This window comes from Odontesthes bonariensis, chromosome 19 (genome assembly GCF_027942865.1).
Source record: "Odontesthes bonariensis isolate fOdoBon6 chromosome 19, fOdoBon6.hap1, whole genome shotgun sequence".
NCBI lineage: Eukaryota > Metazoa > Chordata > Actinopteri > Atheriniformes > Atherinopsidae > Odontesthes > Odontesthes bonariensis.
The window spans coordinates 5,713,830-5,741,495 of record NC_134524.1 but is presented as its reverse complement, the minus strand read 5'-3'; the positions used below and the strand labels follow the sequence as shown (position 1 = coordinate 5,741,495).

The 27,666-nt window shown below is 40.2% G+C and overlaps 1 protein-coding gene across 1 annotated transcript; it reads left to right on the top strand.

Annotated features, from left to right (window-relative positions):
• The first annotated feature begins 137 nt into the window (after positions 1-137).
• Positions 138-8,182, top strand: LOC142369508 (Fc receptor-like protein 5). Its single transcript, XM_075451852.1, has 14 exons — positions 138-150; positions 1,751-2,008; positions 2,359-2,631; positions 3,183-3,446; positions 4,597-4,872; positions 5,424-5,687; positions 5,770-6,072; positions 6,318-6,590; positions 6,742-6,990; positions 7,171-7,284; positions 7,423-7,491; positions 7,743-7,793; positions 7,894-7,958; positions 8,062-8,182. Exons 1-14 carry the CDS (start codon positions 138-140, stop codon positions 8,149-8,151), a joined length of 2,562 nt encoding a protein of 853 aa, XP_075307967.1. The 3' UTR covers positions 8,152-8,182.
• The last annotated feature ends 19,484 nt before the right edge of the window (positions 8,183-27,666 follow it).

The window sequence follows — 27,666 nt, the reverse complement described above, 5'->3', positions numbered from 1 at the left end:
GCAGAGTCTGTGATCTTTGTGAGGACACACGTGGTGTGGTGGTTAGCACCGTGGCCTCGCAGCAAGAGGGTTCCTGGCGTGAACCCCAGCTGGGTACTCTGGCTTCCTGCCATCATCCAAAAACATGCATGTTCTAAATGAACCCTGCGAGTGAGCGTGGGCGTGCACGGCTGTTTGTTTCTGAGCAGCTATAGAAAATGGATGGGTGTTATTGGGACTCTAATGGGATAAATATGACCTTTTTCTTTGAATAATTGAACAAAAATGAGTTAAATTTACAATAAACAGAGCAGCATTGAGTGCAGCTGAAGGTTTTCGGAGTCACCTGTCAGAGCTGCCAAAGTTAGAAATGAAGAATTCTGAATTAGAAATGTTTCACTTTAAATGTGTACAAGGCCCTCATATTCAGCTGAAATGACTCTGTGGAGTTTTCTGGAAGGATGAACAAATTCATCCAAAGACTGTTCCCTGATTTGGTGTTTTGATGTTACTGATCAGATCAGAGAGCTTTCTGACATGTGATCCAAAGTCTTCACTGGTGTTCAGTTTAGTTCTGAGCTGATGTCTGTGAAAGGTTTAAGAGATGATTCACATCATGTGTTTTTTCTAACTTACAGAACTTAAAATCAAACCCACTCTGACAGCAGACAGAAACATCACACCAGCAGGGGGCAGTGTGACACTGACCTGTTCTGTGAAGGATCCTGCAGGCCTCACATATGAGCTCTGGAGACGTACCTCATCTGGAGATCAGCACACACAAGTTTATGAAATTAATGGAGTTTTCAGTGTCTCAGAGGGAGGAAAATACGTCTGCAGAGGGATTAAAAGAGAGACTAACTTAGTCACATCTAAGAGTGACGCCGTCGTCATTAACCAAACTGGTGAGTTTAGAAATTTCATTTGGAATAAAACATCATGGAATCTGAAAACAGGAGAAAATCCATTTTGAACACATTATTAAAAACTATCAAATGAATAATTCAATCCCAGGATTTGACCTCATCTACATGAAGAAGAACAAGTTTTAGTTTGGTGTGTAAGAAAAACAAGGTTCCATCCACAGCCAGTGGATAAAAGGTTAAAGATCATTCAGCTGTGAAACTTTCTTATGATGAACTCTGTTGGAAGGGAAAAAGCTTTAAAGGGATAGTTTGCCTCTTTTGGTGCTATTTTCTCTCCCTTCGTATCACTGCCTGCTGTGTAGACCGAGCAGCAAACACCGTAACAGGTGCGGCTGTTGGCAGGCGGCAGCAGGCAGTGATATGAAGGGAGAGAAAATAGGGCCAAGCGATTGTGAGGTCTGACTTTTTCCTGCACAACGATTTTGTGATGCAAGTGTATTACTCTTTTGAACGCATATTGTTTTTAAAAGCAAAACGCTTCTAGTATGGGATGTCATACAGCTTCAAGTCAATAGAGGTGAACTATCCCTTTAATTTTAATTCCACATTGTTACATCTGTTCTTGTTTCATTGTGACTTTGAGGTGTGTAAACTGAAGCTCCAGAAACTTTGTAGATGTTTAATTATAAAATCAGCCTGCGGTTATGTTAAAATGTCATTTAAAGTACTGGAGTCACACACTTCAAGCTCTAAACACCTGATGAGTTCCCTCATTGTATAAATATCACAGTTGTTTTAATAATTTACCATAAAGCAGAGCAACTAAAGCTGAAAACAGTCCTGTGCTTCTGTGTTATTTCTCACCTCTTTTCTTTGTGTCCTAACTGTGTTTTTGGTGTCAACAGTTTCCATTAAGGCCACAGTGATCCTGCAGCCCAGCTGGGCTCAGATATACAGCGGTGAGACCGTCAGCCTCACATGTTGGATCCAGGGAGCTGATTACAGAGGGTGGGAATATGAATGGAGACCAACCAACACAAATGCTCCAACATCCAGTGAATACAGGATCATCGCAGAGTCCAACAGCAGAGAATACAGCTGTAGGGGCAAAAGAGGCTATCTCTTAACAGAATGGAGCAAAGGCTTCACTCTGAAAGTGTCACGTGAGTTAAACTGTCCACAATTCATCATGAAATATCATGTTTTGATGTGTTTCACTGATTTAGAAATGACGAAGGAAACATTTCTCCGTCCAACACTGATCCAGCTGCTGCCAGGAAGCTCAGTGATGAACTGAGTTATTTTAGTTTGAGAACAGAAAGAGGAGACAGCACGCAGGGAAGTGGAACATTTGAGGGAAATAAGTGGATGAGGCTAAAAGAACTGAAGCTTTTATTTGTGTATATTTGTTTTTATTGTTAACCAGAAATATTTCAGTCTGTTAGTAATATTTAAACAAACTGAATCAAGTCACATTCTGATTAATTAATTTACAAAAATCTGAACTCAACAGCAAGTAAACCCAGAGCCACACTGACAGCAGAGAGAAGAACCATACCAGCAGGGGGCAGTGTGACACTGACCTGCTCTGTGGACCGCTCTGATGGATGGAGGTTTGACTGGTTCAGAGGTGGGTCAGCCTATTCTGCAGCTCAGCCCGGAACAAACAATGAAGTCATCACAGTGTCACAGGGAGGTCTGTACCACTGCAGAGGAGGAAGAGGAGGAGGAGGAGAACCAGGTTTCTACTCAGAAGTCAGCAGGAAAGTCACCATTGAGGAAACTCGTGAGTTTATTCATTTGTTCTGAAATAAAAGAAGTTTTCATCTGTTTCTCAGTCATGTAGAAAAGAGCATTTTGGTCCCAACAACAAAAAGAACATGAATGAAACAATGATTATATGACAGTAACTCCTACTGATACCTCTGATGTTTGAGACTCTTCATGTTTTGTTCAGATTCAACACAAGAGTGGCAGAATCTTCTTCTCTCATTTATTACATCTGGATTTCCTTAATCTCTTCTTGTTCATCAGTTTTAGAATTGAAACACTTCAACACTTGAACTTTCTGCTCTTTGTGCTGCTGTTAAACATCATGAAAAAGCACTGAACAGGATGGAAATAAAAACTGTAGAAATAACTGATCAGTAAGTCAGTAAATACTGAGAAATGTTGCTCCAAAAAGCAAACAAACTACAGTTATTTAAATGTTTATGAAGATTTATGAAATAAATACATAGATGAACAGTGTCAAATAACAGGAAATAGAATCAAAGCATATTTCTGTTGGTTTTCTGTGTGTGTTGGTCTTCTAACTGAATATTTTTATGTGAGCAGTTTCCATTAAGGCCACAGTGATCCTGCAGCCCAGCTGGGCTCAGATATACAGCGGTGAGACCGTCACTGCCAGATGTGAGATCCAGGGAGGTGGAGGAACTCAGTGGATGTATGAATGGAGACGAACCGGGTTAAATATACCTCCAACATCCAGTGAATACAGGATCAGCAGAGTTACTGACAGTGGAGGATACAGCTGCCGGGGCAGAAAGGACAAGTTTAACTCAACACAGTGGAGTGATGTCATCACTGTAACTGTATCAGGTAAGTTGGACATCTTTCATCCACGTGAACACTGTGTATGTGTGAGATTCATCAAAAAAAGCAAGAAACACTTCTTCCTCTAATAGCATCGCTACCTTCATGGCATTAAAGTGAAACTGTTACGTTTTTACTTTGATGATAAAAGAAGTGAAAAGCAGCATTTTAACTGACTGTCTCTTATCCAAATGGAGAGATAATCCTAAAAAATGTCCTGTTCATTATTTTATGAGGGACAGAAAGAGCACTGGAAAGCTTTACCCAAGTAAAAGTGCTTTTACTTCAAACATCAGGATAAACAGATGTTGCTGAAGCAAGACAACACAGAGCTGCAGCTCATAAACCAGCATCCAAAGATCTGTAACCAGACAAGAGCTGCACAGCTTATCAAAGCACGCACACAAAAGCCTGTGAGCATCATCAACACAGCTGCTGCTGCTGCCTCACACAAAGCTGAAATTCAGCATCTGCAGCTGACTTGGACATGATTGTGCAGGTTGGATGCAGAGTTTCTGTAAAGCAGCCGTCTCCACTTCTGAAGCAGCACAGCTGAAGCTTGATGAAGAAGCCGTCTCCTCTCTCTGACTGGAAGATGAATCAGTTCTTTAAATGCTGTCATTGATTTTCTGCATGTTCAGCATCAGCTTCAGCTGAATGTGAGCCTGATTCAGATTCAGTCATGTCTGCATTTAGCTTTTCTTTTCCTTTACAGACAGAAATATAATCGGCTTTGTTGCAGCAACAATAGTTATCATCATCTGTTTCTTCCCTCTCTGAGTTTGTTCTGTTTAAGGAAGATAACAGGAAACATTTCTCCACCCAACACTGATCCAGCTGCTGCCAGGAAGCTCAGTGATGAACTGATTTGTTCCAGAGAAGAGGAGACAGCTCACAGTGAACTGTAACATCTGATGGACATGAACTGAGAGGATGAAATCATTTAAATTTATATTTGTGTTCAACTTCTTTTTCTTTCAGTTAGTGAAGAATAAATGAGAAATAATTTGTGGTTTCGTAGTGAGAAGGTTTGATATTTTTATCATTTCTATTGGATGGATGTGGTTAAATGAGTCTGTGAATGTTTAAAATGTGAATATTGTAACAAAGTGAATCAGGTGAATCACTTGTTCTCTCTTTCCTCTGAACTCAACAGAAAGTAAACCCAGAGCCACACTGACAGCAGAGATAACAACCATACCAGCAGGGGGCAGTGTGACACTGACCTGCTCTGTGGACCGCTCTGATGGATGGAGGTTTGACTGGTTCAGAGGTGGGTCAGCCTATTCTGCAGCTCAGCCCGGAACAAACAATGAAGTCATCACAGTGTCACAGGGAGGTCTGTACCACTGCAGAGGAGGAAGAGGAGGAGGAGGAGGAGAACCAGGTTTCTACTCAGAAGTCAGCAGTGATGTCACCATTGAGGAAACTCGTGAGTTTATTCATTTGTTCTGAAATAAAAGAAGTTTTCATCTGTTTCTCAGTCATGTAGAAAAGAGCATTTTGGTCCCAACAACAAAAAGAACATGAATGAAACAATGATTATATGACAGTAACTCCTACTGATACCTCTGATGTTTGAGACTCTTCATGTTTTGTTCAGATTCAACTCAAGAGTGGCAGAATCTTCTTCTCTCATTTATTACATCTGGATTTCCTTAATCTCTTCTTGTTCATCAGTTTTAGAATTGAAACACTTCAACACTTGAACTTTCTGCTCTTTGTGCTGCTGTTAAACATCATGAAAAAGCACTGAACAGGATGGAAATAAAAACTGTAGAAATAACTGATCAGTAAGACAGTAAATACTGAGAAATGTTGCTCCAAAAAGCAAACAAACTACAGTTATTTAAATGTTTATGAAGATTTATGAAATAAATACATAGATGAACAGTGTCCAATAACAGGAAATAGAATCAAAGCATATTTCTGTTGGTTTTCTGTGTGTGTTGGTCTTCTAACTGAATATTTTTATGTGAGCAGTTTCCATTAAGGCCACAGTGATCCTGCAGCCCAGCTGGGCTCAGATATACAGCGGTGAGACCGTCACTGCCAGATGTGAGATCCAGGGAGGTGGAGGAACTCAGTGGATGTATGAATGGAGACCAGCCAGGTTAAATAGACCTCCAACATCCAGTGAATACAGGATCAGCAGAGTTACTGACAGTGGAGGATACAGATGCCGGGGCAGAAGGGACCAGCTTTTTCTAACACAGTGGAGTGATGTCATCACTGTAACTGTATCAGGTATGTTAAAAATGTTAAAGTTACAGCTTTTTAATCCAGGGTTGCAGACTTCTTTTCTATCTGTTCTGTCTCTCTCCATCAGATAAACCCCGGCCTGTCCTCACTGTGTCTCCATCATGGCTGAGTCCTGGAGCCTCAGTAACTCTGAGCTGTCAGGTTGAACATCCGTCTGCAGGATGGAGGTTCTACTGGTATAAAGCTGTTCCTGATCCGTCTGAAAGGTCTTACAGCTATGAGCTGCTGCCTGATAGCAACAACGGGACTGAACATGGTTCCTACATCATTCATGGACAGACACACACAGCAGGATATGTGTGTAGAGCTGGGAGAGGAGACCCAGTGTATTACACTGATTACAGTCACCCAGAGATTGTCTGGTCTGCAGGTCAGTTTGTTTCTGTCCTCTCAGTGAGCAGAAGGGATGCTTTCACCGTGAATAAATCACTTACTGTATCGGTTGCACTAACAGACAGTTAAAACACACTTTGTGTTGTGGTCAGGCAGATCAGCTTGTTGAAATGTGTGCGCTGATGTTCAGATGAAGAACAAAATAAACCAAATGAATATCTGTAATGAAGCATTGGTTATGTTTCTCTCTGCTTTGGTGAAATCTCATCACATGTTTTTCAGATCTTCATCCAGCAGCGTCTCTCACAGTGAGTCCTGACAGAGTTCAACACTTCAGAGGTGATCCTGTGTCACTGAACTGTGAAGGAAAATCTGCTGAGTGGAGAGTGAGGAGGATTACAGAAGCAGGAGACCTGTCACACTGCTCTGAGTCAGTATGGGGGACAATGACTGGATCCTCATGTAACATAGAGAGTCTCTGGTCTGGTAATGCTGTGTTCTGGTGTGAGTCTGGATCAGGAGAGTTCAGCAACGCAGTCAACATGACTGGGCAGAGTACGTTATGATAAATGTTCTTTTTCTTTCACTTTGTCTTGTATTTAAGCAGCACATCATTAACTGTACCTGAGCATGTCACATCCATACAACATGAACTTTCTTTTTCTCTTTTTCAAAGAGAACCTAATGTCCTCTGACTGTGTTACAGAGACTAATTCTGGAGTTATCCTGGTGAGCCCCGTCCATCCTGTAACTGAGGGAGGTTCTGTCAGTCTGAGCTGCAGACGCAGAGGACAAAATACACTTTCCAATGTGTTTTTCTATCACAATGACACACTTCTTCAAAGTGACAGCAGAGGGGAGCTGAACATCTCTGCAGTGTCACAGTCAGATGAAGGTTTCTACAAGTGTGAACACTCAGGGGAGGTTTCATCACAGAGCTGGATCTCAGTTAAAGGTGAGTAGAGTTCAATTATTTGATGCCTTTAAAACTATTTTCTGTTTGAGAAAAACAAGCTAATCATTACATTTCTGCTTTTGATTAAATCTTGAAGTCCATTTTCCAGGAATAATTGTCTGAAAGGCTTTATAAAAAAAAGTTTAGTTCATTTTTTAACTTTTTTTTTTTTTACTGAAGCTGTATCCAGACCTGAAGGCTCTTTGTTTCCTGTGCTGATGGTCGTTGGACCAATTATTGGACTCATATTCATCGTTCTCCTGCTCCTGCTGTGCCGCTGCAGACGATCCAAAGGTGAGAGCTTTTTCTTCTGGTATCAGATGTTTCATTCTTTCATTACTGAAGGACATCGATGCCTCATGAGGACATAAACTAGAACAGCAGTACAACAACGTACAACACAAAACCAGCTTTTTATTCTTTGTGAAAAAGGTTCTGTTACAGAGCAGACGGTCAACCAGGATGAGACCCAGCAGCAGGTTTACTCCTCTCTCCTCCATGGTCAGTCTTTCAGCTTCCTCTGAAACTCAGTTTCTAATCACACGATGACAGAATATCTTCATCCATAACATCCAGTTCTCCAGGATGACTTATTCTCTCTGCTGCAGCTTTAACACCGTTGAGTTAAATCAAACCAGGACATTAACACGCGATAAAGAAAGAAATGCTCTGAAGAAATCTTTAAGTTTAAATCAGTTTCACACACATGAGGCGGCTCGTTTAACTGTGTTGTGACTTTTTCTGACCTGCAGGAGATCTTTGTGTCTATGAAACAGTCAGAGGAGGTGAAGCCTCTGCAGATGGTACAGTTTAAACTTTGACTATAACACTCAGCTGCTGGAAGTTTCACTTCTAAAATAATTGTGATCAAAGTTAAAGTCAATGATGACGTTATTGTTTCAGGTGAGCAGGAAGGTGATTACGCTAATGTTCCATCTGTGATCAGCCCAACGATCAGAGCGGGAGGAGTGAGTACACAATCTATGAAAAGTGATCATTCTCATCAATAACCTGCACAGATAAAACAGAGGACGTGTGCTTCTCCATATTTCCACATGTGCATGTTAACAGGAGAACATGATGATCAGGAGGATAGAAGAGGACGGCTCTGACTACTATAATGTGAATCCAGATTCAACCGCAGCTATGAAACCTCAGTGAGAACTATTTATCTGCTGTTAAATACGCTGGGGGACCCACCATCACCCAAAAAACTGTGTTTGTGTCACCTTCATCATTTCCACCTATAACCACATTATCAGACGCTTTAAATTCAATTTAAATGATTTTATTTGTTTCTCTTTATATTCTTTTATGTATTTTAATGCTTCTTCCACTTCCTGCTGCAATGCTTTTATTTTATGTAAAGCACTTTGAATTGTTTGTACATGAAATGTATAAATAAATTTGATTTGATTTGACACTGGGTACAAAAATGGATATTTTGATGGGAACTAAAGAAGCATTTAGTTGATGCTCTCCTTCGAAGAAAACGCTCAGGACGTTTCATTTGTTTAAATCTTTTTAAATTATAGTTATATTGTTCATCTGTTTCCTTCAGAAAATTCTCTGTTTTATGTGCACTTAGATTCAATTTATGTGAGCTAAAAATGTGTATTTGTTTGAAGTCCTCGTTTTTTTTCACGACATTAATATGAATAATTTCCCAGATTAGACTTTGTGAAGCAATTTCAATATCAGAAATGAGTTTGATCCCACAAATGTTTGCTGATGAGTCAGGATGTCAGATAGACCCTGACACATAACTGTGTCTGTGTTCCAGCTGTTTGTTGTGATTTAGTGTCAGGTCCATGAGAGGAAATCATCAGCCGAAGAAGAGCAGCACAGATGATGAACTGCACTCGTGCTTTAGCAGCAGAGCTCCTTAAATTCATCCGCCACTTCATCAGGTGCATCTGTTAAATCTGACCACATACGCAGAGATGAATGAACATCTCTGAAAGTTTACCCCAAAACTGGCTGTTTGATTTCATGTAATCCTGTAAATCCTGAACGTTACATCTTTGTGTTAATGAACGTGTGTCTTTTGTGATTATTTAGCTTCTTCTGTCAGTCAGCGCAGGCCTGTGAGGTTCTGATCAGTTCTCATCAGTTTTTTTAAGCAGATTCCTGACATAACATCTGTCCACTCTGTCATGTGCAAGTGATCGGATGAGACTCTTCAGTTGTTTTTCAGCTTCAGACGTCACCAGTCTGTCTGCATGTCACTGTGCTTTAGGAATGTAGATATCAGTAGCGGTGCCTTGGCTTTGAAATGGTTGGTTGCTTCTAGCTCTGCCTGTACAGACTCTTGTTCTCCATAAGTACATCATAAAGCACCACGGTTCTGCTCAGCACTGTTGGACTTGGATTGGACATCAGTGTGTTTTGTTTTGACACCGCTCTGCACTCCCACAGAGTCTGTGGATAGTGAATTGGTTTAATTGTCCTCTTTATCATAACCAACTGCACCTGTGAATGTGGGGATAAAAGCCATGCCTGCTGAGGCTTGGGCAGGGTTTCATATCTCTTGCTGTTCCAACAGTTTACCTTGATTGTTATCTAATCTTCCACCTTGATATGAACTTTTTTCACCAACTTCTTTTGGAATTAAATAAAGCTTTTATTTCTTTGAGCTGTGGTCGGTCTCATAAGAGCTTCTTGGGTAGTCAGAACAGGACACAGCTGTGTGCATTCAGCTTATTTATCCCCAGTGTGTGTTTAATTAAACTGTATGACCACACCGGTGAAGGAGTTATATTCTGCAGTTCCTCCTATAAGTCTGGTTTGGTTTTGCTCCTTCTGACCGTTTGCTCTTGAGGTTGATTTAATGTTTTCATTCCTTAAAGGCGTGACTGTGACATAATCTTGTTCAGTTCATAATTGTTTTGTTTTTTTAACGACAAACTCTTCACCTGATTATTCCTGACATGTACTCAGTAAAACTGTACACTGATGTGTTGTATTAAATGCGCTCATTCTGTATCTAAACTTGTTCCATTCAGCTCTTATTCAACATAAAATATCATTTTGACCATAAAATCTGCCAATTTTCTCCTTTGTTAATCAAAATTGAACCCAAGAAAGTTTGAAACAGAAAATAGTCCATAAAGTTTTCACTCAAACTGGTTATTTCATGTTTATAGTGTAGTTCTGTACATTCAGCCAGTGTTAAGGCTGAGTTAAGTCGGTAACGCAAGACGCAAGCCGCAACGCAAGCCCTTGCGCGGTTGCAAGCCCAAGTGCACTGTGTGTAAACGCTCTGCATGCTGTCAGATCGATGAGTATGCCGTTTTCAAGTAGTAGGCGGTTTCAAACACAGCCAGTGGCTTGCGCTTGCGTCTTGCGTGAAGTTTAGAAAATTGAGGTGACACACGCAAGCACGCAATGGTGCTTGCGTGTGTCACCTCAATTTTCTAAACTTCACGCAAGACGCAAGACACAAGCGCAAGCGCAAGCCACTGGCTGTGGTCGAAACCGCCTACTACTTGATCGATCTGACAGTATGCAGAGCGTTTACACACAGTGCATTTCACTCCTGCCCGAGCCGAAATCAGCCGGCCTGAAAAGCTGATTTCCCTTTAGCTATAAACTCTGTAAATATATATAACTTTAGCAACATTTGAAACATTTTCAGGCGAGAAAGTAGTCGTTTAGACCCCCAAGGTGTTGAAAATCTGACAAAATACCGGCTATTTACAAGAAGAAGAAGAAGCATGAATCTATGGAAGAGAGACTTGCCAAACAGCTCCTGGCGGTGAATTTCCTTTCATCATAGTAGGCTTGTCATTGAAAAAACCCGCTACTCCACCTACTGTCCTGGCGGTGAATCGCCACGCAGCACACGGGCAGTTAAAAGAAGTATAACTCAGCCTTTATACTTCTTTTAACTGCCCTTGCGCTTGCGTCTTGCGCTTGTGTTAATGGCTCGAGACGTTTATGCTTCATTTTGCTTTGTCGGCGGTTGCGTGTGGTGCGTGGCGATTCACCGCCAGGACAGTAGGTGGAGTAGCGGGTTTTTTCAATGACAAGCCTACTACGATGAAAGGAAATTCACCGCCAGGAGCTCTTCGGCAAGTCTCTCTTCGACTGGATTCATGCTGCTTCTTCTTCTTCTTGTAAATAGCCGGTATTTTGTCAGATTTTCAACACCTTGGGGGTCTAAACGACTACTTTCTCGCCTGAAAATGTTTCAAATGTTGCTAAAGTTATATATTTACAGAGTTTATAGCTAAAGGGAAATCAGCTTTTCAGGCCGGCTGATTTCGGCTCGGGCAGGAGTGAAGTGCACTGTGTGTAAACGCTCTGCATACTGTCAGATCGATGAGTATGCCGTTTTCAAGTAGTAGGCGGTTTCAAACACAGCCAGTGGCTTGCACTTGCGTCTTGCGTAAAGTTTAGAAAATTGAGGTGACACACGCAAGCATGCAAGGGGGGGCTTGAAACCGCGCAAGGGCTTGCGTTGCGTCTTGCGTTGCGTCTTGCGTTACCGACTATAAACCAGGCTTCAGCCTTTATACTTCTTTCAACTGCCCTTGCGCTTGCGTCTTGCGTTACCGAATATAAACCAGGCTTAAGAAACACAGGCAGAACAACACGCGTTCCAGCGAGCACCGAGCTCGATTTGGGACATGGCTCCTCCTATTCTCCACCTGATGGTATGTTATATATAAAAGGAGACTGCGGATGGAAATACATGCTCACATACACTAAATAACATAATAACGATAATAATGCTGAAATAAACTCTGATACATCAGATGCTTGTTTTAAAGAGAAGCTTTCTTTATAACATCTCACACTCAAACAATTACTATGTGATGCAGCCTTAATTATTGCATCTATAACTTATTATTTAACATATCCAACTGTTTCCATGTACTAAATGTGTATTGTGCTAAATGGCTCATTCTGTGGTGACATTTTCAGTGAGTAAACTGAAAACAGACATTCATTATGCAATCACCTCAACTGAGTCCATTCTTCATGACCAATAAAGTGAACAAAAAAAACAATAAAAACATTTTAAAAAACAGCAGAATTACAACTTCTTTAACTAAAACACGAGAGTTCAGTTAGGCTACACCAATGTGGTTAAAACTGCAAACGGACCCAGAGTTAGCTCTGATCTTATCATCAGAAATGATGAAATACTTCATATCAAACTTTTATTTGATGAGACATCAAGTGGCTCTGTCAACACTGGTTCCTACAGATGATTCAGGATTTATATCACTGGAGTCCTCCTCCTCCATGTCTCCCTGTCAGAATGACAGCGACTCTCTCATCTTCAGTTGGAAATTGTTATTTACATTCAATAAACTGCAGTTACTATCTTATTAACTTACTTGTCCTATAAAAAAGTTCCATCTAAAGATGAGATGTGACGTTGGTGTATTCATTGGCTTGTCCATCTGAAAGGGTCATGTTGACTGAATTTAGATCAGTCAGTTATGATAAGATCATCTCTGACAGCTTCACACGAATCAAAGTTTATACTGTACCACTTCTTGTGGTTCCACATCCTCTGATCGTCTCATACACAGAAACATCACCTGGAGGTCAGTGGAAATTAAGACTCACTTCAGCTTTTGCATAAAAAGACGTCTGTATCACGACTGCAAAGTAGGGGTCAGATAATGAAAGTTTTATAGTCTCACCATGAAGAAGAGAGGAGTAAAACTCGCCCTGGTTGGCTGTTTGTGGAGCAGCAGAGCTTTGGTTGATGATCACAGACTGATTTAAGCTAAAGCGAGAAAGGAAACACATGAATATGTCAACATTAGTGGCGTGCACAAGGGGGCCTCTCGGGAGCCAAAAAGCGTGCTAAAGTGCCCTCTTGGGAGCCAAAATGTGTGTAAGCATGTGCTAAAGTGCTCTCTCGGGAGCCAAAATGTGCTAAACTGCCCTCAAGTGCCCTCTCGGGAACCAAAACATGTTAAACTGCCCTTAAGTTCCCTCTATGGAACCAAAATGTGCTAAAGTGCCCTCTCTGGAACCAAAACATTCTAAACTGCCCTCAAATGCCCTCTCGGGAACCAAAACATGCCAAACTGCCCTTAAGTTCCCTCTCTGGAACCAAAACGTGCTAAAATGCCCTCTCTGGAACCAAAACATGCTAAAGTGCCCTTAAGTGCCCTCTCAGGAGCCAAAACGTGCTAAAGTGCCCTCTCAGGAGCTAAAACATGCTAAAGTGCCCTTAAGTGCCCTCTCAGGAGCCAAAACGTGCTAAAGTGCCCTCTCGGGAACCAAAACATGCTAAAGTGCCCTTAAGTGCCCTTAAGTGCCCTCTCAGGAGCCAAAACGTGCTAAAGTGCCCTCTCGGAAGCTAAAACGTGCTAAAGTGCCCTCTCGGGAATCAAAACGCGTGCTAAAGTGCCCTCTCTGTAACCAAAACTCGTGCTAAACTGCCCTCTCTGTAACCAAAACGCATGCTAAAGTGCCCTCTAGGAAGCTAAAACGTGCTAAAGTGTCCTCTCAGAAGCTAAAATGTGCTAAAGTGCCCTCTCGGGAACCAAAATGCGTGCTAAAATGCCCTCTTGGGAGCCAAAACACGTGCTAAAGTACCCTCTTGGAACCAAAACGTGTGCTAAAGTGCCCTCTTGGAACCAAAACGCGTGCTAAAGTGCCCTCTCGGGAGCTAAAACGCGTGCTAAAGTGTCCTCTACAGTAGTGAGGACACTCTATGTGTGCCCTTTTTTTTCTTTCCGCCCCTGCCCTTCAAAAGGTCTGTGCACGCCACTGATCAACATGTAAACTTCTCTTCATGAAAGTTCTTCTACAAACCTGTTACTGAATCGATCTGTAACAGAAAAAAAGTCAAACAAGACATGAGGAAATTAATTTATCCAACAATCCTGTTTTAACTGTGGAATCAATCATTTTCAGTCAGTCATCTGTTACAGAAGTTCTCACCGTTTATCGTTCTGCAGCAGCGCAGCAGCAGCAGCAAAACAGCAATCAGTAAAACTCCACAAACCAGTCCGATGACGAATGGTGTCATAAATGACCAGCATTCAGCTCGGAAAGCTGAAATCAGAAATCACTTTTTATCAGCCAGCATCTTTAGGGACGTACAACAGTTATTTTCGGATGGAGCTTAAACCCAGCAGTCTCTGCTGCAATGCCACCTTCCACCACTTTAATCTTTTTTAATCTTGCTTTTTTAAAGATTTAACACATACTGCATGGTTTCTGATCCATCCTCTGACTTACGTGATACTGACAGTGAGATGGCTTCACTCCACTTTGTTGAAGAATACCAGTCATCTCTGAGTTTGCACTGGCACATGTAGTCTCCACTGCTGGACTCAGAAGCATAAAAAATCCAGTACTTATTGTTTGTCAGTTGTATAATTATCTGGGCTCTTTTCCATTCACACGTCCACTCAGTGGTTTCTCCTCCCTGGACCTCACATGTCAGAGTGATCATCTCATCAGTGAATATCTGAGGCCTGTTGGGCTGACGTGCTACAATAACCTGGTTCGACACTTTTAGATAGAAAAAATTGAGATAGAAACAGAAACAGGAAATTTGAGAACATTGTAGTTTTCAGCAAAATTTTTGTATGATTACAGAGAAATTGTTCATATTTTCAAGAAAATCATTGAACTTACATGTTATGAAAACAGGTCTTTCATCACTTATATCAGTGTAGAAGGCTGGTTCTCCTCTGAGTCCTGTGCATCTGTAGACGCCTCCTTTTGAGACCCTAATAACGCTGTTTTGTTCATTATTTATCCTGACTTCAACGTCAGAGGTGCGTCTGAACCACTCGTACTTCCAGCCACCAGAGCTCTCCACAGAGCAGCTGAGCGTCACGCTGCCTCCAACTGATGTGGTTGTTGTTCCTGCTGTCAGACTGGCCTTTGGTTTGTCTGCTGCATGAGACACAAACACATGGACAGATAATCACACTCAAAAAAGAAAAGAAAAACAAATTAAAATATGAGGTGAGTCTTTCTGTCAGTAAGTATGTACATGACAGCAACGAGTCCCTTTCATTTAACCCTCCTGTTGTCCTGCGGGTCAAAAGTGAGCCACTACCATGTTTAGCTGCAGAAAAAAACACCTTAAACTATCTTTTTCCAACTTGAAATGTTATGACTTTTCCTAAAGGGACCCCATCATTAGAAAAAGTCATACTTTATTTTTGTTTCCATGTGGGCTGCACACCACTAGGGGTACAAAGATTGTCTTATGGGTCATTTTTGACCCGTGAATTATAAAAACATTTAAACACCAGAAACAAGTTCACTGTTTTTTTCCCTTTCAATATAATTAATTCAGAAGTAATTACTTCACATTTATATAATAGCAATAATAAACCTTTATTATGTAAAAGAAAACTGAGAAAACAAGAAAACTGTTGGTCCAACTGACAGTTGGTTTGTGGTAAAAAAAAAAAAAAAGAAGTGTAATCCTGAAAACTGGTGATTGTCTTTTTGTATTGTGTGACAAAGAATACATGATAAAAAATGTATTGAATTGAGTTGAATAGATAAATAACAGGTGGTTTCATCATACAAAATAGATTTTGGATTTAAAATTCAATTAAGTTGCTTTATTTTGGGGCTTTGGTAGGGCGGGTCATTTTTGACCCATAGGACAAGGGGAGTAAACACAATGTTAAGACCGCACAAGGGTTAAACCCGTCTCTTATCCTCATCCTCTTTTATCTGCAATAAGCAACACTTTACCTCAAAGACATGCAGTAATTCTGAATATATATATATATATATATATATATATATATATATATATATATATATATAATGCTGTGGAATTTTTAACCTCTGTGTTTCTATTAAAAAAAAAAACAGAAAAACGGATGACATTAATGAAAGTTGGAGTGGGCATATCAAAATAAACATATTTAACACTGAAGACGTACCTGTTACACTTAAAGAGACAGCATCACTGCACTTTGTATCATTTGAGCTCCTCTGGAGACCACAGCACTGGTATTTACCGTTCAACCCTAAATGCAGAGGTTCTAATGTGTAGCGTGGATGTGGGTTGCTGGAAACGAATGTGCGACCATCCTTGTTGATTGTGTATCCCCAGTCAGTGTGTTTTCCTTCATTTATATCACATATAAAGGTGACAGACTCTCCAGTAAAAAAAGTCGACCAGTTGGGATCAATAGTCAGAGTTACACCTAGAACACACACACACACAGATATCCATTTTTTGCTGTGCAATCTGTGTGACATGAAAAAATAACAAAATAATCTTCCTTAAACAGAGCCGAGTGGGACTACCAGGAATACAGCGGAGGCTCATAAATCTGAATTTAAAGTGAGATGTTACCTTGGGCATGTCCACAGTAGATGAGCGTGTTCACCACTAACAAGGTCGACACTTCCCACATGATCAAAATGTAGCTCACTATTAAGGAAACATATAAATATAAACACAAGTTCAGATCCTCACATGACATTATCCTTGATACTGGTCCAAGTTAGATATACACTGAAAAAAGGTGACTTTTTGGTGAAGTAAACTCTATTAGAGTAGCTGTCATAATTTCTACCTTGTATTTTTAAGATTCAGTAAGAACTAGAGCTTCTTAAGTAAAATTAAACATTTTATTAACGTAATACATGAATTATGGGGGAAGAGTAAGTTTTACTTAGGTTTCCTCATACAATTTAAATGTTTAATAGTTGTATGTACATAAACCTAGAAATACTACATAAACTTTACTCTGAAAGTGTATCGTTAAAATCTACTAAGTTACTTCACAACAGCAAATACTGCAGATACAATAGATTTACTTAAAATTTTGAGTAAAATGATGTTCCTGCCAATGAAAAACAAGTAGACTTTACTTAATTTGTTTAAATAAATATGGGTTAAAACTTAGATGTAATTAAGTTAATGTTACTTAATATCTTCAAAACTGTTTTATGGTAAGTAAAATGTGCTTGATATTGCAGCATTAAATATTACTTTAATCATCTGAGTGCAAATACTTACAAAGGGTTTTTTAAGTAAATCTTATGAGTGTTTTTTTTTCAGTGTGTATGACAAATCACCTCTACTGATAAACCAATCTCTTTGCAAGTTTTCGGCTCTACACCAAGTCACGTTTGTAAATCAAAGCAACATGTACAGAGCAGCAAAGTAGGTGAAAAGTTGCTGATACTCACCGTGTAACAAGGCAGCAAAGTCTGTCTCATCCTCAGATCCAAACGCAGACGCCTCGTTGTTCTGCGGAAAAACACGTCGACTTTGTATCAAGTAGGAAATTCAAACGCATGGTGATAGTATGAGTCACTTTGCAATGAGTTCGCCCTCACTTCCCTCCAGTTCCAGAGAACTCTTGGACACTAAAGTTGAGTCATTCTAAAAAAAAAAAAGCCCCTAAAGCACAATTATAAATAATTACCTACACATACACTGAAAAAAATAACTCATAAGATTTACTTATAAAAAACCCTTTGTTAGTATTTGCATTCAGATGATTTAAGTAATATTTAATGCTGCAATATCAAGTAACACTCACTTGCCAGTATCAAGTAAATTTTACTGACCATAAAACATAACAGTTTGGAAGATATTAAGTAACATTAACTTAATTACATCTAAGTTTTAAGTAAAGTCTACTTGTTTTTCATAGGTAGGAACATCATTTTACTCAAAATTTGAAGTAAATTTTATATATCTGTAGTATTTGCTGTTATGAAGTAACTTAGTAGATTTCAACGATACACTTTCAGAGTAAAGTTTATGTAGTATTTCTAGGTTTATGTACATATAACTATTAAACATTTAAATTGTATGAGGAAACCAAAGTAAAACTTACTCTTCCCCCATAATTCATGTATTACGTTAATAAAATGTTTAATTTGACTTAAGAAGCTCTAGTTCTTACTGAATCTTAAAAATACAAGGTAGAAATTATGACAGTTACTCTAATAGAGTTTACTTCACCAAAAAGTCACTTTTTTCTGTGTGTGACAGCTCACTGACGCTGTGTTTCTGCTTAATCTAACATGTTTCCGACTAGCCCGATTTACATTAATACCTTATTATATTTGAACTTTCAGAGGATTTTGATAATAGATTATTAAAGTTGGTTTGCGAGGTTGTGGAGATCCTCTAAAAAAAAAATAGGCTTTAAATAGGCCATTAAAGGAATTGTCGGAAAGACGGGATGTTTAAAAAATAAATGAAAATACCGTCATTCCGACCATAGGATGAACATGATGAAGAAGAGATGAAGTTTAGAACATATTTTGTTCCTAATCTGCTGTCAAAATGTGCGCAGTGTATGTATAGTTTGGGGGAAAACCAAGTGGAGACAGGTGTGAAAGTGGGGCTGAGGACATCCAGGGGGTCTAAACAAAGAGGACCGAATGCAGGGATCAAGGACAAACAAACCTGCCCAATAAGAACAGAGAGTACATTAAAGATCTAAGATATAAAACCATAAAAGAGACTAGAACACTAAAAATACACAAAAAAAAAACAGGGAAAAGGACCCTGCTTTAAAAAGCAATGCGATCTTATTGAATCCATTCTGTTGGTTTTGGCGATACAGATCTCTATTGATCTAGATTCTAGAAGAAAACAGAAAGATACAGGATTAGGCCAATTAAAAAAAAGTAAATCACCACAGTGATGTTTATCTAATATCTTTTGACTCTACAATTACCAAGAACTTATACACAAAAAAATAGTACATTTCTTAAGAAAAGTGCGTGATTATATACATAAATATAGGATAAAAAAATGCACTTGCTTTTATTTTTATTTCCTCACCGGAAGTGATATCTAATAGCGTAGCTGCCAGCTTGACAACCTCTTTGCATCTGTCTCTATGCTTCCCTCTGGCGGCCGTAAGCGGTAACTACACCCTAAAGTCAGCAGGAACATTGAAATGTGGGAAATCTTTATAAAATAAGGTTTTATGATGGAAGAGAGCAGTCATATTAATATTTTAACAACACTGACATATTTAGTTAAGATTATGAATGCTGGAGATTTACCACAGCTTACATTTCTCATCATTACTCAGTTTAGATAGATAGATAGATAGATAGATAGATAGATAGATAGATAGATAGATAGATAGATAGATAGCTCACTACAATGAAAAGATGGAAAGTAGGACCAGTTTCAAACCTGCACAGTAGCTGGTAAAAACCTCTAAGGATGAAACTTCTCGTAAAGATTGTTGTACTTTGTCAGTTTGAATGTTTTACTGAAAGCATTGTTGTCCCGTTGTGTCTGAAATGGAGTGAAATCTGTTCCAAAGTCATTTTGTTCATATGATGAAGGCAGCCAGGTGCAGTCTGCAGATTCAGTCTTTATGCTGTGAGCAGGGCGTTTCTGCCCTCTAGTGGCCACAGATGGTATCTACAGAAAAGGTCAAGCTGGAGATGTTACAAATGACTGACACTTCCGGTGGTACCTTTCAAAATAAAAATATATTAACAGACGTAATACAGGTGCTGGTCAACGAATTAGAATAATTTGAAATAGTGCAATCAATAAATTCTTTGAATGCATTTTTCGTGCAGAAAGCAAATCAGGTGTTCACCGCACCTGTCCTACTCGTTAGACTAATGACAGAACTCGTTACATGTAAAAAATTTGCTCAGCTGATCTTTCCAAAAGGCCCATTTAGGCCATTTAACTGTGACACTGTTGTTTTATTGAATTAGAATAATGGAGAAACCGTTTCATTGAATTGGAATAATTTTTATTATAATTAGAATCATCACTTTCTCAGTATTTTGTGGCTGCCCCCTTGGCTTGTATGACTGCCTGAAGTCTCCGCGGCATCGATTTGACCAGCTTGTCGCAAGTTTCCGCACTCACAGCTTCCCAGGCAGTGGCGATGTTCTGCTTCAGTTGGTCCAGCGTAGTAGGCTTTCTGTCGCGAATTTTCCGCTTGACGATGGCCCAAAGGTTTTCAAAGACATTGAGGTCAGGCGAGTTGGCCGGCCATGCCAAAACTTCAAGCTGTTTTTTAGTGAACCAATCTTTGGTCGACTTTGCCGCATGAGCCGGTGCAAGATCCTGTTGAAATATGAAGTCTTCTTCCCCGAACTGTTCCTCAACAGTCGGAATCAGGAACGTTTCCAGAACATCTTGATATACGGCAGCATTGACAGTCTTCTTGAGGAAGCAGAGTTTCCCTACACCTCGAGCGGACATGCATCCCCAGACCATAACGCTCTGGGGAAACTTGACGGATCTTTTCACGCACTCGTGGTTGTAGGTTTCGCCACCACGACGCCAGACACGAGGACCTTGGTCACCGAAGGAGACGCAGAAGCGTGATTCGTCACTGAAGACCACTTTCTGCCGGTCTTCAGCAGTCCACTCGCCGTGTTCTTTGGCCCACTTCAGCCGTTTCACCATTTGTTTCTTGTTCAGCATCGGTTTTACTGCTGGAACGCGAGATTTGAAGCCGAGTTCGCGCAGACGACGGTAAGTGGTTGATCTGGAGACGTCAGCGCCGGTCTGCTTGTTCCACAAGTCGGTGAGCTCGGAAGTGGACTTGAACCGGTTGCTGACTGCGATCTTTCTCAGCTGCTTGTTGTCGCGAGCAGAAGTTTTTCGGACGCCGGAACAGTTGGTGCGCTTGCTGCAGTTTTTCTTTAGAGCTTTGCAGACGAAAGACTGGCTGATGCCGAGCTGCTCAGCAATTTTAGTTTGGGTCAAGCCTTGTTGGCGAAGGGCTTGAATTTGAGCCACTATTCCGGTTGAGAGGTCGCGCTGCTTACCCATGATTGATTTTACAACTTAGAAATTCTACTCAACCCTGACGTTATACTGCACAGTGAACACTCTTCACAGAAAACAAACATTCGAGCATTTATTCTAATTCAATGAAACGGTTTCTCCATTATTCTAATTCAATAAAACAACAGTGTCACAGTTAAATGGCCTAAATGGGCCTTTTGGAAAGATCAGCTGAGCAAATTTTTTACTGGTAACGAGTTCTGTCATTAGTCTAACGAGTAGGACAGGTGCGGTGAACACCTGATTTGCTTTCTGCACGAAAAATGCATTCAAAGAATTTATTGATTGCACTATTTCAAATTATTCTAATTCGTTGACCAGCACCTGTATAAAGCTATTTGATCTGATAACAGTGGAGACTTGTTTTATGACTGAATGTAAATAAATACTGCTTAGATGTCCATGAACTGAACTGTCAGAATAAAAAATGTCTTCGGAGAAGGCGAGCTGTCCTCCCGGATCTGAACGTATGACGCAATGCCGGTTTGGCAATGGTATTATCCGGGACCTATCCCGGCCCAAACCATCGACCTTGGCTGCTTGGCCCATGGGGAAAATAGTTGTAACTAATTTTTGTCACTTATCTTATTCTTGCATTAATATCAATTCAACTGTAGTCTGCATAAATTCACCATTGCAGCGCAGCCGCCTGCTGCATCACAGCAGATTAAATAGGTTCTACCATGTAAGGGAATTCTCTCCTCCCAAATGTTTCAGATGGTTTGGCCCATGGCTTGTCTTTTAAATAACAATGGCGCGAAACAGAGCGCGTCAGTGATGGAGGGTAGAAAGAGGCCAGGTGGAACAGAGAGGGCTAAGCTCAAAAAAAGACAGATGGCAGCCAAATGTGCCAAATTGACAGATATCTTCTCAAGACAAGCTGGTAGGTTACTGAGAGATATGAATAATAGGCCTGGTTGTGAATTTGATCAAATAGGCTATAACGTGGCGAACGTTTGCAATGTCAACTCAACTGTCATCTGACAGCTTTTGTTGTTAAATATGTAAAATCTCACAATTTATATGATTTAGAAGTGTATTCCTATATTCAAAGAAGAACCGAACGCTTTCTTTACATTCCAGTTCTGATGAACAATTGCTTAACGCTTTATCACGCTTTATCTCCTCATCAACTGCATTCCCACAGGCGCGCACGGCACATGGTTACTAACGCAATATTAAATAGGGGCGATCACATTTGTTGTTTGATATTTGTTATTAAATGCATCTCAAACATGCAATTAAAATAAATATAATTATTTAGAAGGGCTGTAGGCAAATATTGTACATGGTTACATGGGACAGGGGTAGTATGGCAGGGCAGGGGCAGCGCGAGCACATTGGGGTGTTTAGTTGCCTTTTTTAACAACTGGAGAGTCTGCACGCGCGTTCTATCCGCGGGAATCAGCATCATGTTTCATGTTCAAGCCTTCCCCTCCTATTTATTATAATGTGAGCTGAGCCCGCTCACGCCCGTGCAGGGAATAGACTGTTCTAGTTTCAAGTTGCAATGAGCACTTATCCGGACACCGCGCGGGCACGACGCTTTGATGTGAAAGGAAGAATCTTTTTTCTTGTTGATATCTATCCATTTCGGACTGAACACGAATGCTTTTTGTTTGTTTTATCTTTTTTCATGGACTCAAATTCCTCCTCCATATCAGAGTGGCCTGAATTTGAATTAAATTCCTGGACTGAGAAAATGGCCCACCCCGGCCCTGGTATGACGGATTCACGAGGGATGAGTTTGGTCCATCTGAAGAGGAGCTGCTGAGGTTTCATATGAATCAGTTCCCGTCAGCTTTGGTACATTTGCTGTGCAGACCTGCCTGTGCTCACATTAACTCTACAAATGTTGCACTCGTATTAAACTCACTGTTGTTTCTGTTCTGTTCTCTGATGTTTCGAACAAAGTTAAGGTGCTTAGGCACATTTATTTCATTGTAAAAAGAAAGTACACATCCCTAAAACCATATTATAGCAACAAGATGAGTTATTTTCTCATGTTTTCTTCAGATGTAAAGCGTGTAGACCCTGGATAAGAAGGCTCTTTTGGTCCGTTTCTCTGTTTTGTTACATTTTTCAAAGCTAAGATTATGAGCTGTTTACATTTAACTGCTGTTTAAAATGTCTTTTGTTTAAATGGCTGTTACAGATGCTGCGTACAGTGGTGCCCACTGCTCCCTGATTCCTAAACTAAAAGGTGCAACTTACCTCTGCAGATCAGAGAGATGGGGCCAACAGAAGGAACTGGGACTGGGCTGAGAGGGAAAGCACAAAAGATACTACACTTCTTAAGAAAAGTACGTTATTATATACATAAATAAAGGATTTAAAAAAGCGCTTACATTTTTTTGGGAGGCTTTTATTTTTTATGTCCTCACCGGAAGTGATATCTAATAGCGTAGCTGCTAGCTTGACAACCTCTATGCATCTGTCTCTATGCTTCCCTCTGGCGGCCATAAGCGGTAATTACACCCTAAAGTCAGCAGGAACAATGAAATGTGGGAAATCTTTATAAAATAAGGTTTTATGATGGAAGAGAGCAGTCATATTAATATTTTAACAACACTGACATATTTAGTTAAGATTATGAATGCTGGAGATTTACCACAGCTTACATTTCTCATCATTACTCAGTTTAGATAGATAGATAGATAGATAGATAGATAGATAGATAGATAGATAGATAGATAGATAGATAGATAGATAGCTCACTACAATGAAAAGATGGAAAGTAGGACCAGTTTCAAACCTGCACAGTAGCTGGTAAAAACCTCTAAGGATGAAACTTCTCGCAAAGATAGTTGTACTTTGTCAGTTTCAATGTTTTACTGAAAGCATTGTTGTCCCGTTGTGTCTGAAATGGAGTGAAATCTGTTCCAAAGTCATTTTGTTCATATGATGAAGGCAGCCAGCTGCAGTCTGCAGATTCAGTCTTTATGCTGTGAGCGGGGCGTTTCTGCCCTCTAGTGGACACAGATGGTATCTACAGAAAAGGTCAAGCTGGAGATGTTACAAATGACTGACACTTCCGGCGATACCTTTCAAAATAAAAATATATTAACAGACGTAATATAAAGCTATTTGATCTGATAACAGTGGAGACTTGTTTTATTTACTAGTGACTGAATGTAAATAAATACTGCTTAGATGTCCATGAACTGAACTGTCAGAATAAAAAATGTCTGTTTAGGCACATTTATTTCATTGTAAAAAGAAAGTACACATCCCTAAAACCATATTATAGCAACAAGATGAGTTATTTTCTCATGTTTTCTTCAGATGTAAAGCGTGTAGACCCTGGATAAGAAGGCTCTTTTGGTCCGTTTCTCTGTTTTGTTACATTTTTCAAAGCTAAGATTATGAGCTGTTTACATTTAACTGCTGTTTAAAATGTCTTTTGTTTAAATGGCTGTTACAGATGCTGCGTACAGTGGTGCCCACTGCTCCCTGATTCCTAAACTAAAAGGTGCAACTTACCTCTGCAGATCAGAGAGATGGGGCCAACAGAAGGAACTGGGACTGGGCTGAGAGGGAAAGCACAAAAGATACTACACTTCTTAAGAAAAGTACGTTATTATATACATAAATAAAGGATTTAAAAAAGCGCTTACATTTTTTTGGGAGGCTTTTATTTTTATGTTCTCACCGGAGGTGATATCTAATAGCGTAGCTGCTAGCTTGACAATCTCTTTGCATCTGTCTCTATGCTTCCCTCTGGCGGCGATAAGCGGTAACTACACCCTAAAGTCAGCAGGAACAATGAAATGTGGGAAATCTTTATAAAATAAGGTTTTATGATGGAAGAGAGCAGTCATATTAATATTTTAACAACACTGACATATTTAGTTAAGATTATGAATGCTGGAGATTTACCATAGCTTACATTTCTCATCATTACGCCAGCCAGCCAGACAAGTTCCGCTCCATTGGACAGATCAGCCACGTCCACCAATGCGGTGATGGTGCTTCGGTGAGTGAGTTTACTTTATTTGCCATTTGTGTTAGTAAAATTGAGTAATAGATATTACTCGAAACGTTGCACATTAACCGGATTTATTGAATAATATCTACACTTAAGGGTGCAGTTTAACCGTGTTGACACCATTGGTGTCATAAACCGAATGGTCCATGTAGGGGGTTGAGCTAGACGAACCTACTCAGGACCACGACCCCAGTCTTTGATGCACATTGATAATAAATATTAATCATAAAATCATAAATTGATTCGGTAAATTCATATTAAGCAATCTTTTTTTACAAAATGTGTTAGTTTAAAGTGTGTTTTTAAAGTATGAAGTTGTTATCAGTGTCCACATTTAATGTGTGTCATTTGATCTAATATCCTGTGGGAAACATAGGTGCACTCTTAATCTCAGAAACTTAGATTGTCTTTGTATGGCAGAGAAAAATCATTCTAGAGTATTTTTGATCTTTTTTGGCTAACTGGCCCACAGTTACAGCAGCATCCGTTTCCGTGGACATTTGCTTCAGCTGAGAGATGTTTTGAGGCTTTTCTTACTGCCGCATCTCTTTTTAAACCCCCTGTTCGGCCTTTGATGTCGTTAGAATATTGGCTCGGCTGTTCAAAACCTCAAATTTCTCCTAACTGAGCAATCGCTCGGCTGATTTTTAAGTCTGCTCAATGTTTTTAAATGTGTAAAGTTGACTGGTAATTGCCTTCCTGCCTTCTGTGCTTTAGCTGTGAAACGTTTCATGATTGAGATCAATTAAAAATGGTAAAAAATGTTTTTCCTCCTGTACTTCTTCTAGAGTTACGAGGTTCTTGGGCTGCTTTTATGCCTCATTCTAAGTCAGCAGACGCTGGCTGTCATAACGCGTGCGTGAGAAGCTTTCTCCAGGTTTTCATGATGAGACTGACACGTTGTGTAAGTTATTTGTGTCACAGCTTAAACCAGGTCACCATGTGACACAGTCGCAAACACTGAGATTCAAATAGCAAAGAATGCCAAAGAAATATTAAACTATTGGTGGAGCTGAAACTCATCTGGAGCTTTAAATCTGAACTCATTTCGACCCATTCAGTATATCAGAGTGCTGTTGGCTGCTCTCAGTTATGTTACTTTATGCTTCTCCTCCACCATCTTTATATGCTGGAAATATTCACCGTATTGATATGAATCCAATTGACTTGAGGCTGGGCAGAAAAAGTCTTGGACACTGTGTTCCTTCCTTATCCTGTTATAATCTGATCACAGAATTAGATGCACACTTTTTTTTAGTCCAGTCATAATCATAGGAGCAATTTAAATATTACCTAAGAAAATCAGATTTGACCTCTCAAACCCCTCTCTGACACTTTTATTGTCAGCCATGACAAAGGGAAGCAGGCAACGTTGCCACAGGTTACACAGCTCAATGTCAATCTTGCAGATCCGGTTAAAGGACGGCCGGCCAGAAGGGATGCAGCGCAGCGATGGGACTGTTGGTGAGGTCAAACTACTGATCTGGCATCTGGGTGAACCAATCAGGGAGGCAGTGGGAGCTTCTTACTGGAGGGTGGGGCATCTCTCTGCTGCCCTGCCTGCTCGGCCCAGTTTGGTGATGTTCCTGAGAGGAAGGCAGCGGTTCATTAGAAATCTGTATGAGTGAGTTTAGTGACTTTGAAGTTACTCTGTGGGCAGCATTAGGGACTGGTATTAGATTCAGGCAGACTCTGCCCTTTGTGGATGATCAAACAGAAAAAGCTGCTGCTGTGCTTGACCGTCCGTAGACCGTCAGCAGTGGTTTAGCTGTGAAATCAGGAGAACTTTTATTTGTAGAAGAGAATTGCAGTCGTCAAAGTGAGTCAGATACCGCCTGATTGCTCTAATCTTGTGAAAAGCAAAGCAGCATGACTGAAAAACAGATGCAACATGGTTATGGAGCAAAAAAGGCAAAAGGTCATCAAAAAAAAGTGGCTTATAGATTATATTACATTCATTTGTAATGTTTTTAATTACATTATAGTACAAATGTCTTGTGAATTAATCTGTCTCGGTCAGTGATACTCACTATTTTTTTCACAAGAGCCACATTGGCAGCAAAATCAAGGGAAGAGCCACTTTTACCCCAACATACTAAGTTCCCCTTTTGCAAATATGCATTTCTACTATATAACATCCCACAAAAAAAGAAACACAGCCAACACATTTTCAATTAAGACCACATTTACCTTAATACTGGGATGAGCGGAAGCTGGCGTGCATGTCCTCGACTTTCTTCATGTTGTATTTGTAGTTTGTTGTTGTAATCATAGTGAGACATTCAGGATGAGCATGGTTTTTGTGCTGGTTTTTGCCCTTTTTTAATGAAAAACCGATCCATTGTGCCTGCATCTCGCGGTACACCCGACGTTTGCCCGCTCGTCCCCTCTCTGGCGTCTTCATGCTGATTTTCGTTTGTTTTTTGTGCTGGTTTTTGTCCTTTTTTAATTAAAAACCAATCCACCGTGCGCCGGCTAAAGGAGCTAGCGTGCACTGCGTGCAAGTGTGACGGTGGTTTAAACGGGCTGCGTTGCCAGGTTTAACAGTGTGCCCCCTTTAGGAAACACCATTAAGCCTTAAATAATACTTAATACTGTGCAGTAGTCGCTGTGTATTATTTGAAAAAATGTATTGTTATTGTTACCATATTGTTATAAGCTACTATGTGAGTGCGAGCCGCCAATTAAAGCTTGAGGAGCCGCATGAGTATCTCTGATCTAGCAGGTTGGCATTAATGATGCCACAGTTGGGTTTCTGGAGGAGTTTCTCCAATTGCTGCTGACCTCAGACACCCCAAAGTGAAAATAAATGTAAATAACATCCGGAGGGAATGATGGCATCATCTCTGCAGCAGTGATATGAGAAGCAGGTGTGATTCAAACAAAGAGCACTTTGCTTCAGATGTCCATTTTCCACATCACTGGC